The sequence below is a fragment of the Lepisosteus platostomus genome, chromosome 9 (assembly GCF_059453375.1).
Source record: "Lepisosteus platostomus isolate fLepPlt1 chromosome 9, fLepPlt1.hap1, whole genome shotgun sequence".
Lineage (NCBI taxonomy): Eukaryota > Metazoa > Chordata > Actinopteri > Semionotiformes > Lepisosteidae > Lepisosteus > Lepisosteus platostomus.
Genome location: NC_142619.1, coordinates 51719310 through 51734526, shown reverse-complemented (window position 1 = coordinate 51734526; position 15217 = coordinate 51719310). Strand labels below are relative to the sequence as shown.

Here is a 15217-nt window from a genome sequence, read left to right as displayed (position 1 = left end):
TTAATGCAGTTCATGTTTTTATCTAAATAACGACATGAGAACTTTAATAAAATGCCTAAATTAGGATTTTCAAAATACAACCACAAAAAATTCTGTTACTTTTAAAATTCTGCTTTTTAATTTTTTGTTATGTAATAATAATGATTATTATTAAAGACTGGAACTGTGCCGGGAATATCACACCTGAAGAAGGCTTCACAGACGAAACGTTGTGTTTTCTGTCTTCTCTTTTTAGCATGGAATAAACCTATTATTTTTTTCCTTTGCAGACAACGCATGCTGACGCAGCTACCCACCTGAACTAATAATCATAATGCTGTTAATTTATATCTCTCAGATGTGAATGTCTACAGAGCAACAAATTAAACTTATTACTCAGTTTGACACCTGGAGTTTGTTATACTACAGATGCAGAAAACACAATAAAAGTAACTCTTTTCAAGGTAAAACTCCATGTGTTAACCTAGTTTTTTTCATTATTCCTTTGTTCTCCTGATTAGCAACTACTCATGCTTTATATTTACACTATATCTGCTATAGCAAAATAAAGTATGTGAATTTTCAATCTCTGGTTTTCTCCCACAGTCCAAAGATATGCTGGTAGGTTAATTGGCTTTTGTAAAAATTGGCCCTGATGTGTGTGTGAGTCTCTGTGTGTCCTGCAATGGACTGGCATCCTTGTGCCTGTTCCTTCCTAGGGTGGGCTAAAGCTCCTCACCACCCTGTATTGGCTAAAGCAGTTGAAAATGATGGGTGGATGGATTTTGAATATTGATAAATACATTTTGGCACCTGCTTGTACAGGCTCTATGAGATGAATATGACAGTAACCTAGAAGCAAACCATGTGGTCTAGATGTATAGCTTGTATTGCTGTACAGTGGTCAGGCACAGCACAAGCCTGTCACCTTCACAGGAGAGCCTTTGGTGATCAACCTGTTGATAACCAATTTTGTCATATTCTTGGTAGCTGTGAATTTATTGCAGTTACTATATGACAAGTTTCTTTGTCACATAGTAACACATTTGCGGTTAATTTCCCATTTTTCTTCAAGCTTTTGGTTAGAATGACTAAATAAGTGTCATTCCACTTCATACGGTACTTCACACACACTGCCAACGAAGAACATGGAACTGGTCTCCTTGCATTTAGGGAAACCAATTCTATCATGTGCATTCTCTTGCTTCACCTTTGCACTCCTCTTTCATTTCCATCTCTTATAAGACCTTACTCTTTTTGTTGATTCTGTTGAAAATGATGAATGACTTCCTGTTCTGCTGGAAATGGTTCATGATCTGGTTTGTTGAAATCACAGAAATATGGATTGCTCGTGTTTCTTTCACTTGCACTATTCAAGAGGATATCTCACTTCTCACATATTTTCAACAAATAACTATAGACATGTTTTTAAAAAGACATGTTTGACATGTATGAATCTATATGCTTTATGTGTATAATTTTGATTTTCTGTTAGCCTTTGAATTATATATAATATATGCATTCAAAGATCCTACTTTTGGCATTGATCTGAAATGAAATACTCTACTACCACCCATGGGTTTTCTCAACGATGTGTTGTTCTTAACAGCAGACTGGAAAACACAAAAAAAGACATGAAGAGCAACCTTTCCTTATAAGTGGATTAACAACAGTTCAGTCGTTGTTTGGTGTTAACTTTCACCACTGGGTATCAGAAAACAAGCAAAAGAGAAAAAGCATTACCTGCATATTTGCTAAGGGTGAGAAAGCACACAAATTTAATTTTTACAATGAAAACAAGCAAAAAGAAAAAAACTAAATGTTAATAGTGCCTTTTTTGTATGGTACTTGATTTGACCTTAGTCAAAGCATTATAAGACAATATATTTGAAGGCAAACAGTAATATAATATCACATCTTACAAACACAAAATCTTTGGGGTCTTTTTATATTTTTTACTCTGAAAGATTGATCACAAAAAGTTGAATATTATAACAAAAGAACATAAAACCAGTTCCAAGAGGAAGGAGCTTGTTTACTAATAGCAAAAAGATCAGAATACAGTATCTCTAGATGTTTCTTGAAGGAAACCAGATAATCAGCTTCAACAACATAGCAGATGATCTTGTTCCAGACCCCTACAACCCTTTGTGCTTCCTGTTCTTGATTTTAAATGCACTTTAAATGTTTCCATTTGTGTCCTCTGGTTGGAGGTAAAGTGGAAGTGTCTTGTCTGTTACCTGGAGATCTGATTTTATAGTTTTTAACAAGCATTCTAATTAGGGATATTTTAAAAGACCACCCTCTTTTAAAACAATCAACATTTTATACACACAGGTTAAAGAAAATATTCAATATATTCAATATGGGCTTCAGTTACGCTGTTCAATTTAAAAGCAGTGTACATCAAAAAAGGCATCACCATATGCAACTACTGTGTAATAATATTGTCCTTCCTAAAGTGATTCTATTGAATTTTACATTTTAAACCACGTGCTCTTTGACTCAGGTTGTGATAATATCAGCCAATATTACTATTTATTTGCTACCCAGTCACCCTTACCAAGGACAATGTACAACATACTTTTAGTTCATTTTCACAGGAGTCATGACTGTATTTTATGTGGTGAATTATGTTGTTTCAGTGTTAATAATATAGTGTTTCAAAGTGTCTACCACAAGTGCAGCAAAGAGTGAAATTACTCCTTTTCAATGTAACACTCCATTCATTTATTCACTTGATGAACAACAACTAATACTTTATCTTGGCAGCATTTTGTCCAAAGTTTTCACAGTGCTTAAAGAAAAAAGATCTATTTTTTCTATCTCCATAATTTAATAGATCAGTACGGTACTGAAAAATTGATACATGTCTGTATTCATTAAGGATAGACTAGTAAAATGCCTCCCTTATTTATCTGCTATAGTAAGAACTCAAGAAACGTAACAAATAAGATGGGCTCCATTCGTTCATCTAGCTAGATTGATTTCTAATAGATGCAAGAAACTCACCCTGTTCTTCTTTTCTGAAAGAAAACAGGGCATCATTTCCAACTTGTGTCCTCTGGTGTGTTTAAATTTTCCAAATTGTACCAAACATGCACGATGGCCAACTAACACTACTCTTTCTTGGCATATCAGTTCTCTCTTGTGTAAATTGCATGACCTGCCTACAAAATTTAGGGAGTATTTTAATGTTTTCCTGACTACATATACTGTAAGCCACTGAGTGATCTAGTTCCAGATTTTTTCAAGGATTTGTTGCTGAGTATAGTCCAGCAGTTTAGATGTGATTTTCTGAGTCAAGTCATTTTATTGTGCTTTAATGATTGATAGCGCCTTCTTCTGTGGAGCTCCATGATCATGGAATTCAAATCTATCACAGACAGCAGCTGTGGAAATTATGCATTAACTACATTAATGCTGTTTAAGTGCTTCTATTATTTTTAAGGATGTAATGTTGAAAAAAATGGTTGTGTAAATTCTAGTTTAATACTGTCTTTTAACGCTTTGCCCAGAATTATCCAATTAGTTTCTTTATTATAACCTGTCTGTAAAAATGATATCCTCAAATTTTCTACAGTAGATTGTTTTCTTCATAAAATTCATTTTTAAATGACTTTATGATGCATTGAGATTGAACATACATCTAGTGGCTTCACATTTAAAAGCTGGTAGATGTATATTTAAATTTAATTTTAAAGTTTTTAGCAAAATTTAAAATGTGTAATTTCGAGTTTATTGTTACAATAATTAAAACATTGTGCATTTTTCTAGACATTAGGTTGAAACTTTTAGCTGCCAGAGATATGTCAATCTTTTGACAAAGGTGAATGTAAATCATTCTGCAGCTGCTAATCGTGTTGTTTTGTCTCCGACATTTCCTGTTTTCGCAAGTGAATCCCATCTGTTGAGAGATCAGATAATTTATACTGGATGTTAACAGAATGAAACATTAAACAAGGTCTCTGATGCCTTTACAAAGGTATAGATTTTTTTACTTCATGATAGTTCTGTAAAAAAGAAATATAAGACTTTTTATATAACAATTGCAAAAATCTTGTACATTCCTTAATATGTACTGTATATCAAGATACATTTAGGTAATAAATGGAAAGTTTATTGTTTCCTAAAGACACATTTTAAGACCATTTTTAATGCTTTTCAATGATAAAGACTTAAAGAAAGTTTTAATTTTTATGTTTGTAAATGTTCTCCCCATTTAAATGTACAGTATGTGGACAACCAAATCTGTTTTTAGGCAGAAATAAACCTATGGTTATCTTATATTACTGTAAGACAATACATCTTTGGCTGATCAGACCTTGTTACTGAGGTATACATATATCATACAGGTTTGGGATTTAGATTCTGCCAAACTGATTACCTGAGTCAGAAATAAGTGTATGGTATGCATTAAAACTTCAAATGATAGTAGAACTGTTTTAGAGAATGTAATTTAATGTTTCAAAGACTACTGAAATGTTGGCAAGAGGGAATGACAAAGACATGAAGTTTATGTTGATTTATTCAGTTCCCAGCAGTATATGGCCTGCCATTTCTTCATTTTTATGCCCATAATATAGCAGGATTTTACTTTTGGGAGATTTCAATACTCATGTTCACTCTCAGTACTGTTTCTTTTCATTTTTGTTGGCTCTGTTGGATTTTTTGGCCTTACCCAATGTTAATGTTCCTACTATATGTCAAATCCACAATGTCATTTCACATTAAATTTATATATAGATAATTATTCTATTAAAATTAACAGTAATAATAATTTACACCCACATAGCCCTTTTGCTTATAATAAGAAAACAACTATTATGTCAAGGAAAAAGCTGCCTTTATACAACACTGCTTCATCTATTTCTTCTTCCATCTTTCTGCTAAGCTGCAACTTCTGAATAAAGATTTTTAAAGCAGCATTTTTCAGAGGCTGATGCAATCAGTATACATGAAAAGACATGCAGAATACAAACATACAAGAAACCTAGGTATTTTGCATCTTATCTCCAAGGATAATTTATACTTATGGTCTCCACCCATGGTCCTGATCTTCATGTTTTATAGATGTTATTTACCAACAGTTAGAGATCACAATAATATTAACTAATTAAGACAATAACTGGTAAAATTAAGTTACCAAGTGGGCCCTTGATCGGAGTGAAGGGCAGATGATGCCATTATTTCAGGAAAACCATAATTTAGATGATCATTGGGATAGAAAAAAGTGAAACCAAGAACCATTTTTAGTTTTAAAACATGGAAGTTCTTGTGCACTATGCAGCAATGGTATTTTTGTTTTCTTAATACAACAGCATGTGAGCAAAATTAGTGTAGCTTATTGCATGTGTAATGAAAACACAAGAAACGTTGTAAGCAAGAGGAAGCTTTTGAGCCCTATTGTAGGTGCCATTTGCTAATTGTTCTGAGGATCTCTCCCATGACAACCATTTCTTGAGAGAAGCCAGAGTGTCAGCTTCATCAACACTGGTAGGTAAACCTATGAATGGGTATGGTCACCCTTACTGAACTTGTTTCTGAGCAAAAATATATTTTTGGAATCCAAACTTGTACACAATATTGTAAATAATTTAAAACAAGTTCATTGTTTGGTTGTAACATATCTCTTGATTTAAATTTTACTTTTAACTCTATATCCAAAAATATATTTTTTTATTGATACCCCACATTGCCTAAAACAGTGGTTACCTACCCTGGTCATCTGGACCATCTGGATTTTGTTTCTGTCAAGTTCTTAATAACAGGCTTTTCACAGATGCCTCAAATGTCTGACATTTTTTTTATTTGCTTTTAGCTCTGAAACTGTTTAAAGGTATTGTCAACTGGTGTCAACTCTGTGTTTTTCAGAAATCCTCTCATGCAGCTTTTCTGCCTGAAATGCATGTTGGGGGAACATTTGATGTACTGTGTTCGTTTCCAGACTACAGTATGTGCGAGGAGCTTGTATGATCCCTCCATGTTTGTGTGGGTTGCCTCCAGATGTTTCGGTTTCCACTCACAGTCCAAAAACATACTGGTAGGTTAATTGGCTTCTGGGGAAACTGGCCCTGGTGGGGGTGGGTGTGGGTGTGTGTGTGTGTGTGTGTGTTCTGGTAATGGACTGGCCTCCCGTCAAGGGTGTATCTCGCCCTGTGCCCAGGATGGGCTCCCACTCCCCGGCAACCCTGAATAGGATAAATTGGTTAGCAAATGGATAGATGGGAGTGTTTAATATGTTGTCTGTTCATCATAAAATGGTCACCTATTCAAAAATATTACTACTTACTTACTATTACTTACTATTCACTACAGTACTTGATGTTCTGTATTGTAACGCTTACGGCCGACAGGCACTGTGTAAGAGCCGGCGTACCAGAGCGGGTGACGTCACCGCCCTTCCCTGTGATAGCAGGACCACAGCTACTGGGCTGTAGAGAGATCTCTCTTTGGCTCACGGGGCTAGGTCGCTGCAGAGAGACGCGGAAGTCCCGGGTTCGAGCCCCGGACGGTGCAGGGGCCGACCTAATGCGGCAAGGGCGCCCGCCTGAGCCCCCGTTGCGTTACAGTATGTTGTTTCTGTCCCTTCTATTTCTCAACACTGAATTGATCTTTTCTTCGTTCCTTTGAAATCAAAAGCCTATACAAGCAGGCAACTCAGTTAAATCAACTACCACTACTGATTAATTTTCCAACTGGAACAAATACAGGTAAGATACAGGGGCCAGTATGATGCACATACATACAGTAAGTCTTCTTCGTGTTTTGTGATTGATATAATTTATAGTTTAGGTTTTTTTACCTGAAAGTAACATTCTGCGCGTCTTCATGCCTCCTGTCACATGTTTGCCAAATCTCGAATTTTCTCTAATTGTTTGGGAATTTGTTTGCCTTGTCTGCACTGTCTATTAATGTCTAGATAATCAATATAAATTAGGTAGAATAAAGGTGCTAATGCAGATGGCTGAGATACTCAACCAATCACATCATCGAAGACGAAGGCTAAGACCTTCCTTGCTCAAGGAAGTCTTGTTGGCTGAATTCCAGTCCACGGTTCCAATCCGGGTTTTATTACAGATAATTTAGAGGTGGATCCGGAGACTGTGTAACTCTCCCCGCAGGGGGGAAAGTTTTTCAAAAGAACTGCCAGTAGTTTAAGAAGTGAGTTAGCTTTAAATGGAGATCAACTCTATATATTAGAAGAAATGCACATGACTATCGAATCGATATTAAACTGTATTTCATAATAAACTTTTATAGGAACCAAGCATGTACTTCTGAGATAATGCATTGCTGACCATAACATAATGTTATGTTTCAACTACTGTATATACACAGTAACAAAACAGAACGCTAGAACAGGGCAACTCCTCCAGATGTTCTCTGATGCACACAGCTCCTTCTTGAACATTTCAAGTTTTTAAAATCGCAACAAGCTTTAGTTTCGTACTCTAGCATTGTATCGTTCGGTTATTTCTTCTCATCATTATCATCACTGAGCAACGTTCAACTTATGATTCAGGATTTTTAGCACGGCTATTTGGAGAAACGTGCAGCTACAGTACATTGTTCACGAAACAGCTTGTGCTGATTTGTCTTCCCCGAAAACACTAATTCTCCTCACCCATGAATTCCTGGACAAAGCTGTGAACGCTGAAGAACTGCGGAGATGTCTTCCCGAATTGTAATTCTGTTTCTCCAGGTGTGTGCGGTCGCATTTTGGAACTTTTTTCTTATAACTCGAGCTCACACAGATAGCCCTCTCCAATACTACGAGGACGAAAACGGTGAGTTTAACTACTTTTTGGATATTTATGAACTTCACTACGCCGTGATTGCAAACAGCTTGATATCCCTAACAAAAAAAAAAAATGCCTCTCTAATACTGATGGATTTCATTAGCAGAAAGCTTCCGTATTGTATTTGAAAAGGATTAAAGAAACTAATGAAAACTATATCAAACGATTTTGATAGCTCACAGCTGTAGGCAGCTGCATGTATTATATTGAATTACTGACGGTAGGTGTCTAAAATATTCAATTGTTTCTGTTACTCTGTAGCCGTGCATTTGAAGGAGTTCCAATTATTTGACACATTTATTTTTTCATAAAAATATTAGTGATATATTACTGGAGATGAGCACGTTTTTATTTGCCATTACTTGTAGGCCTTTTTTGTTTTGTACTTTGAATTACAAAGTACAGTGACAATATGGTCAGAGATAAGGTTACAAAATTTCTACTGATTGAATTTAGACAGCTGTGATACATAATTTGCATCTTCAAAATTATTACTCATACTCCTTTTATGTATTTTTCTTAATTAAATTATAAGTAATTGAATGATATGTCAATTAAAAATGTTTTTTTTTCAATTTCCTTTAAGGTTTCCTTTCTAGGACTAGGTATTTGCATTTATGTAAAACAATATCTTATCTTTCAAGACTTTTGCTTTTAATTTAATACTTAGACCTGGTAAGAATTTCTTCCAAAGCAGTAAGCTTGGCTTAACTTGCCAACAGATACATTGAATGTTTCTGCTAATGATTTCTCAGACAAGAGATGTTTTCATTTCTCTGCTTTTTATATTAAAAGCAAAACTTAAATAGCCAAAGTTACAAATTATTTTTCAACACAGTGAAGAAATAAGTGCAGTCATGCTAGAAACTTCTTCTTGATCATTTTCAGGTTTTTAGTGCCAGCACACGAAGCACAGTATCAAACAGTTAGAGCTCTTTTCTTGTAATAGAACAGTTCTCTTAAAGAACAGCTGCTTGATTTCGTACTGATTACCCCATGTGGGAGGCAGTGAAGAAAAATTGCACCTGCCAGTTGCAATTTGCCCATGCTGAGCAGTGTGTTTTGACATCGTGCCTAAATAAATAAAAAAAGCTACATGTATATAGAACTTACTTGAAGCTCAATTGCCAAGTTTGAACTTGTGTGAGACATTGTCATGATTTGCACTAATGTCTTAGTATGTCCTTAGTTATTGAGCAAGGAGTATTTAAGCAGCTGGTTTTCATCTTTTGAGGTAAATGATCCAGGAGATCAAGCTGGCTTAACCAGACTTGAAACAAGAGATGTAATAATTGATTCAATACTAGATCAAAATTAAAGCCAAACATTCTTACCCCCCCCTCCCCCAACAAGTTATTCAGATTTTTTGCCATTTTTATGTTAAATTGAATTTGCTGTAGTATCTTTGGAATAAATGGTTTCACTTAGCACTCTCACCTTTTTGTTTTTCTGTTTATCCAGTGTACTGATGTTTATTTCATTCACATTGTATACAAATCTTGTTTTTTAAATGGAAAGAGTAGGTCCTACTATAGTGTTGGCTAGATCCCCTCCCCCCACCTCCAAAAAAAGACCAGGAATTGTAAACCAATACACAGATACATACACTATATGTATTCACTTTTTCACTCTCTGAAAGCTGGTGGACAATGAAAGATGAAAGTGAATCCAGACATGTTGCAGAGAAATGAGTGCTACCATTCTTTCTCTTCTTGGTCTCTGGGACTCAGATCATCATCTGCTTTTTTGCAAATCAGCCCAAGAGGGTTGTCAAGACTCTATTTTCTCTGTATCCTTAATATGTAATGCAGGCCTGTTGCCCTTGGTCTGAAATTTCCTGTTCTGTTTATGCTGTTCTTTTGTAATATCACTTAGGATGCCAGGTCTCTGAGGTCCCCCTAATGGACTAAGCTTGTGTGTCAGAGGAGGAAAGCTATCCTGCCCATTGTCTTTTTGTGAAAACAGAAAATGGATGCTTCTTTGGTATATTATTATGTTTTTCACAGATATCTGCCTGACTTGTTTTCACATGCAAAAATATACTGTATGTTGCAGTGTAGTGCAGTTAGTTTGTATATTACAGAATACACTACAGATAATGATGGTATTGCAGAAATCACAGTTTACTTCTTTGTGGCTTTTAAGTCTTGTCTTTTACTATAAAGCAATAACAAAGAATAAAAAGAACAGATTTTAATCCTTACACATTGCTCTACGATGTCGTCACCCCTCTTTAAATGCAGTGCACAGCTGCTTCAATAGGATAAAAGAGTGAAATATTTGGTACAGTAATTACAGCTTAGACACCGATTTAAATGAAGACTTTTACTTTGCGTTCTGATAGAAAAGAAACATCTGGTGGACACAAAAATAAGAAGCAATACAAGGAGGTTGCACAAATTGAGCATAACAGTTTCTGAAATGCACTGTACTAGAAACTTAAATATAATTTTCTCACATGCCATACCCACTGATTTTGCTGATGGAAGCTGCAGGAATCTGTGGTAATCACTGTAGGTTCTTTAATACTGTACACTGGGTATATATGTTGAGAAATAAGTTGCAACAGATGATCTAGAGAAACAGCCATTTATCTAGAACATAATAACACATGTATATACCTTTTGTCAACTGTCAGTTCACATAAAGAAGAAGTTGTTGCATAGATTGAGTAATTAATATCCTTCATTAAAGAATTAGATGGAACTCCTTCTTTTATCTGTTTATATAATAAGACCACAAAGGATGGAAATGACAGGAGGCCACCCAGTTATTCTTACTCATGAGGTTCTTGTATCTTCTTGCTCCAGAGACTCTGACAGATTAGTTTATGAAGGATCTGTTACTCATTTTCTACCATATGGCTTGGTAGTTTATACTTACATTAAACATTTATGTCAGTATATTCATACTCACATTATATAATCTTCTCTTTTGTGCTAGTTAGTAAATAACTTTTTGTTTCCAGTGATGTCTAGGATGTCCATTGCAATGTGTTTAATACTCTTAAAAGTCCTTTTATTAATTATTCTTCTTGCAGTATTATCAGGGTAGATTTTGTGCAGGACCATTTTGTTAAACTCCAATGATCTAATTCTTTGGGTAATTTCCCATATTTAAAGACAGCCTAATTTGACAATCTTAGTTTGCAGGCTGAAACAAGTGACAAATATTCTTTCTGGTAATTGTTTCATAAGATTTTGTTTTGGTTTACCTTTCTGAAGAGTTGCATGTTTCTGGAGGAATAACAGACAGGCATTTGTACCTAATCTCTAGCTAGGCTTCTGAGATTCGAAATTCCATCTGCATCATTTCCCTGAATGAATTTATATTCTCTTGAGGGTCTAGACCAGAAATGTCAAGGGTTGTCATGTTTGATCCATATTTTGGTTTTATGTATTTCTGTTTCAAGAATAAGCCATAAGAATCTAAGAATCATAAGAATAAGGATGAATGACCAACATCTGACCAGTAGAATTTTCTGAAGGAACAGCTCTTGGTGGGGATGAGAGTGGGTCCCTCTTCCTGGTTTTCACTGGACGGGGGGAGTGTTCACCTCGCAAGTGTTTTGATTTACAGTACATCAGACTTTTATTTTCTATTCTTAGCAATAGTGTGTGTGTGTGTGGGGGGGGATGCTTTTTGTAAGCGATGGGGGCTTAAGCTGTCCAAACCCTAATGACAGATCTGCCCCCTGTAACAGTAATACACATACCGTTAGTCTCATAAAGAGTCAGATTTTGGCTTTAAGCTTTATGAAGAAAGAACTGATTATTTTTTTTGCTTTCAACTAGATTTGACGCACATTTGTCTGAAGTGTGCATTAAAGTTTTTGTTTCAAAATATGTGTAAACTTCCAACATTTTTTTGTATTTAAAACTTTCTCTTTGCATAAATTAATAATTACCACTGTGCTTTCTCTTCTTGAGCTGGGCTATAATTATGTTCCATGTGGCCTGCTTCACTGCATGTCCTGAGAAAGAGTCCATTTGAATATCCAATGTGTTTCTGTTTAATGGCTTTGAAAAATTTAATTCAGACCACATTACGGGACTTTCGTCAGCAACTGTGATTTTAAACTCTACCATTAATTTACAACTCCAACATTTTCCCGGTACAGATATCTTTGATGCAGACAAATATATGGTCGAGTATGTTGTTTAGATTTTAAATCATTTGAATCTTGCTAAGCGCTGTTTCATCTTCTTTTGTCTTGTATTTTTCACTCTTTTGTAAGGTTCTTTAAAGTTGATTTTTAAAAACAGTGCATTTTGGCAAAACGGGCTTGTTAGCATTTCAGTTGTTCTTTATCCTGTTTTAGATCAGACGTGTGATGTGAAAGGCTCCGTCACACAGCCCTCATGTTATGTCTTTCTGATGCCACTTACTCTGATCTTTAAAGAGGATCCCTTTAGAACTACTGATAAGACTTGCCAGCTAAAGCAGAACAGAAATCCTGGATATATTCAGGTACTGTATATCTGATTGCATTTTATAGGCTATGTTTGGTGTAAATGAAGAGTAAAGCATGTAGAACTGTCAACACTACTGCAGGTTAAAAAAATGACATAATAACTGATATTCTAGGTGCAGCATATGTGCTGCTGTGTAAATGTGAGGCCTGGCTGTGACATAATTTTCAGGGTGCATTATTGGACATATTGGTCACAGTGGTGATTTATTAAATGGAGTTTATAACAAACGTTTGGTAGGGATGACAATACCCAAGAGCCAAGGTCAATCAGACTCAGCTGTCAGTAATTCTAAATCAATCCTGACATAATTTCCTCATTTAAAACATTGGAAATACAACACAGGATGTGATCCCCTTTCTCGCATACATCCTTTTGCTTCTCTTCTCCACCCCATCTCCATCTCTGCAGCTGCCCCTTGGTCACTCCTCTCTTCGCATGGGGTTTCTAGGCTCCTCGTCCTTTGGTCACGGGCTTAGCCAGTGGTTAAACCAGATTTAGGCTACAACACTCCATTAGCCTTTCAGGATGCTTAATTTTTAGGTGTTGGTATCCCTAGTGAATTTCTAATATGTTTCGCTCACATGTTTATCGAATGCAACTTGATTTGCACCCAAGCACAGTCATATACAGAAGCTGGATATTTTACACAGTTATATAGCTGGAGTGATTTTGGTGCCGTACCTTGCTTAAAGGTACAACAGCTGTATTTCACATGCGATCTCAACCCACATCCTTCTCAGTACAAGTCCAGAAACTGAACCACTGTTCCCTATTGCTGCTGCTAAGGAATTGCCCAAGGACTGTTTTAAAAAAAAAAACATTGGAGAAGCTATCTGAGGAGGCCATTTTGCTCATTACGTTTTGGGTAACATGAATTTTAGGATCTCTTCAAGCCTATTTTAATGGACCCCAGAGAATGGGCTTTAGCAGCAGAGTCGGGCTGCTTGTTTCAGGCACCTGTGAACCTTTGTGTTATTTTCTTGCCTTCAATTCTACTTGTAATTCCCACACGTGCTTTTAATTTATCCGCTGATCAGTGTTGGCTTCATTTTGTCAGTCTTTTTCAGTTTTTATTTATTTGTGTCTCAGGTCTTTTTGTAATCTTTTATGTTTAAAACTGAAGAGATTCTTTTCCTTGGACTTGTCTGTTCCTACTTTCCTCAGACATCTCTTTCCAGGTCAACAATCTTGTATTTGTAATGTGGTGAACTGAATTGTATACAAAAGTCTTAATGAGGTCTAAACTTTGCCTGGTATTGCCTTAACACAATTTTTATGTGAATTCAGCATTTTATGCTGCATACTGTGGCATTTTTTTGTTATTTAGCATTTCCCTAAATTGTCTGGGTGATGAGTCTTCTTAAACTCGTAAATTCCTGTCATGTTGCTTATTCAGCTTTGTAGCCTTCCATTTGCTATTTATAATGTACATTATTGCTTCCCAGATGTATTTCTTTTACTTGTCTACATGATACTTCATTTGATGGCGGTCATCTACACTTGAATGGTGCCTTTGTTTTCCTTTGCTGCTTAAACAATGCAGTTATACCAACGGCAAAATGCTTAATATAAATTAAGAGGTACAGAAGGCCTCTTACAAATCCTTGTGCTATTCTGCTCATTCTGTTACTCCTGTTAGGGATTTATCTCCTTGTCTAAAATGTCTAAATGAACAGTGTCATCATGCTAAACAGCCTAACTCTACAGCTTTTGAATGTGTTGGTTTTTGTTCAGTGTCTTGAATGTCTTCCTACAGTGGTGTTGTGTAAACAGTAGTTCTGTTTACTACAGTCTGTATATACGTTTACGAAAACCTGTAAACATGAAAACCCTGTTTCTCAGCCGGATTCTAAAAGCTGATGTCCCATCTGTTGTGGGATTGCACACAGCCTTTGAACAGCAGGATAATCTGCAAACATTGTTGCCTTACTGACCTTCCTTGTGTGAAGATTAAAGGAGAAGACAGGATTGGAACACATCCAACATTCCCGCTGTAAAGAGCACTGTAAACATTTAATAGATATTAACTAGGTGGAGTTAATTTAATAAGGTAAAATTATTTCTTGAACATATTCCTGGTTAATACTACAAAAAGAACAGTTTTCAATTTTTTTTACTATACTGATTGACCATGTAAATGAATAAAGTAGTTCTTAAATTCTAAAATATTTAATTGTAGTTCTAATATTATGAAAAGAACTACATTCTGGATCTAGTTATAGGTTATAACTAATAGAACAGGTATACTAGCATCTTTTTGGGTAACCTTTTATATATATTGCTTTGTAATTTAAAATCCTTTAATAACTTAATCATTGAAGTAAAATCAAACATTTGTCAAAATGGGATCACGCAGTATTCTTCAAAGGAGATGCACAGTAATAGTACCAAAAAAGACAATATTCTCTGTTGAACAGAAAACCTTGGTTTGAGTAAGTGCAATACATTTTCCAAATTCAGTTGCTGTGGTATTAAGATATCCTTCTAAACCTAAGAGTAAAAGGCACTTTATGTTAAGAGAGAAAGATTGTGAATTGTGTAAAAGTAAAGATTACCATAGTAAATTACTATCTAATAAGACAAACCTCATGGTTACCCAATGAGAAAGAAAACTACTATCAAAATGATATGTTATGGTGAGGTTATTCTGACATTTTATTTAAGCTTTTCAGTAATACAGTTCGTGACTTTGTGTGACTTAATCAATTGTGAATAAACATATTATGAAATGCAAGATTATAAGGATTTGTGTTATTGGTTGGATAGTGGGCTATATACAATAGCTGTTTTCAATACAGAAATATTATTACATCAAATAAAATGCTATCTCCTCATATTTTTAGACATGTAAAAATGCATTTATACTGTATGTGTGAGTGTCTCATACCACTAAGTATCAAAGAGTAGCATAAAATTCTGTTTTTGTTTGCCCTGTTTAAATTCTCTTTTGTCAAACTTTTG

The 15217-nt window shown here is 35.3% G+C and overlaps 1 protein-coding gene across 1 annotated transcript in view; it reads left to right on the top strand.

Annotated features, from left to right (window-relative positions):
* Positions 1-7135: 7135 nt before the first annotated feature.
* The window catches only part of kcp (kielin cysteine rich BMP regulator), a 103370-nt gene continuing 95288 nt past the window's right edge, over positions 7136-15217 (top strand). Inside the window, exon 1 of the mRNA XM_088645479.1 lies at positions 7136-7769. Coding sequence (XP_088501605.1) covers positions 7652-7769 — 118 coding nt within the window. The 5' untranslated portion in view covers positions 7136-7651. The remainder of the gene's footprint in view (positions 7770-15217) is intronic.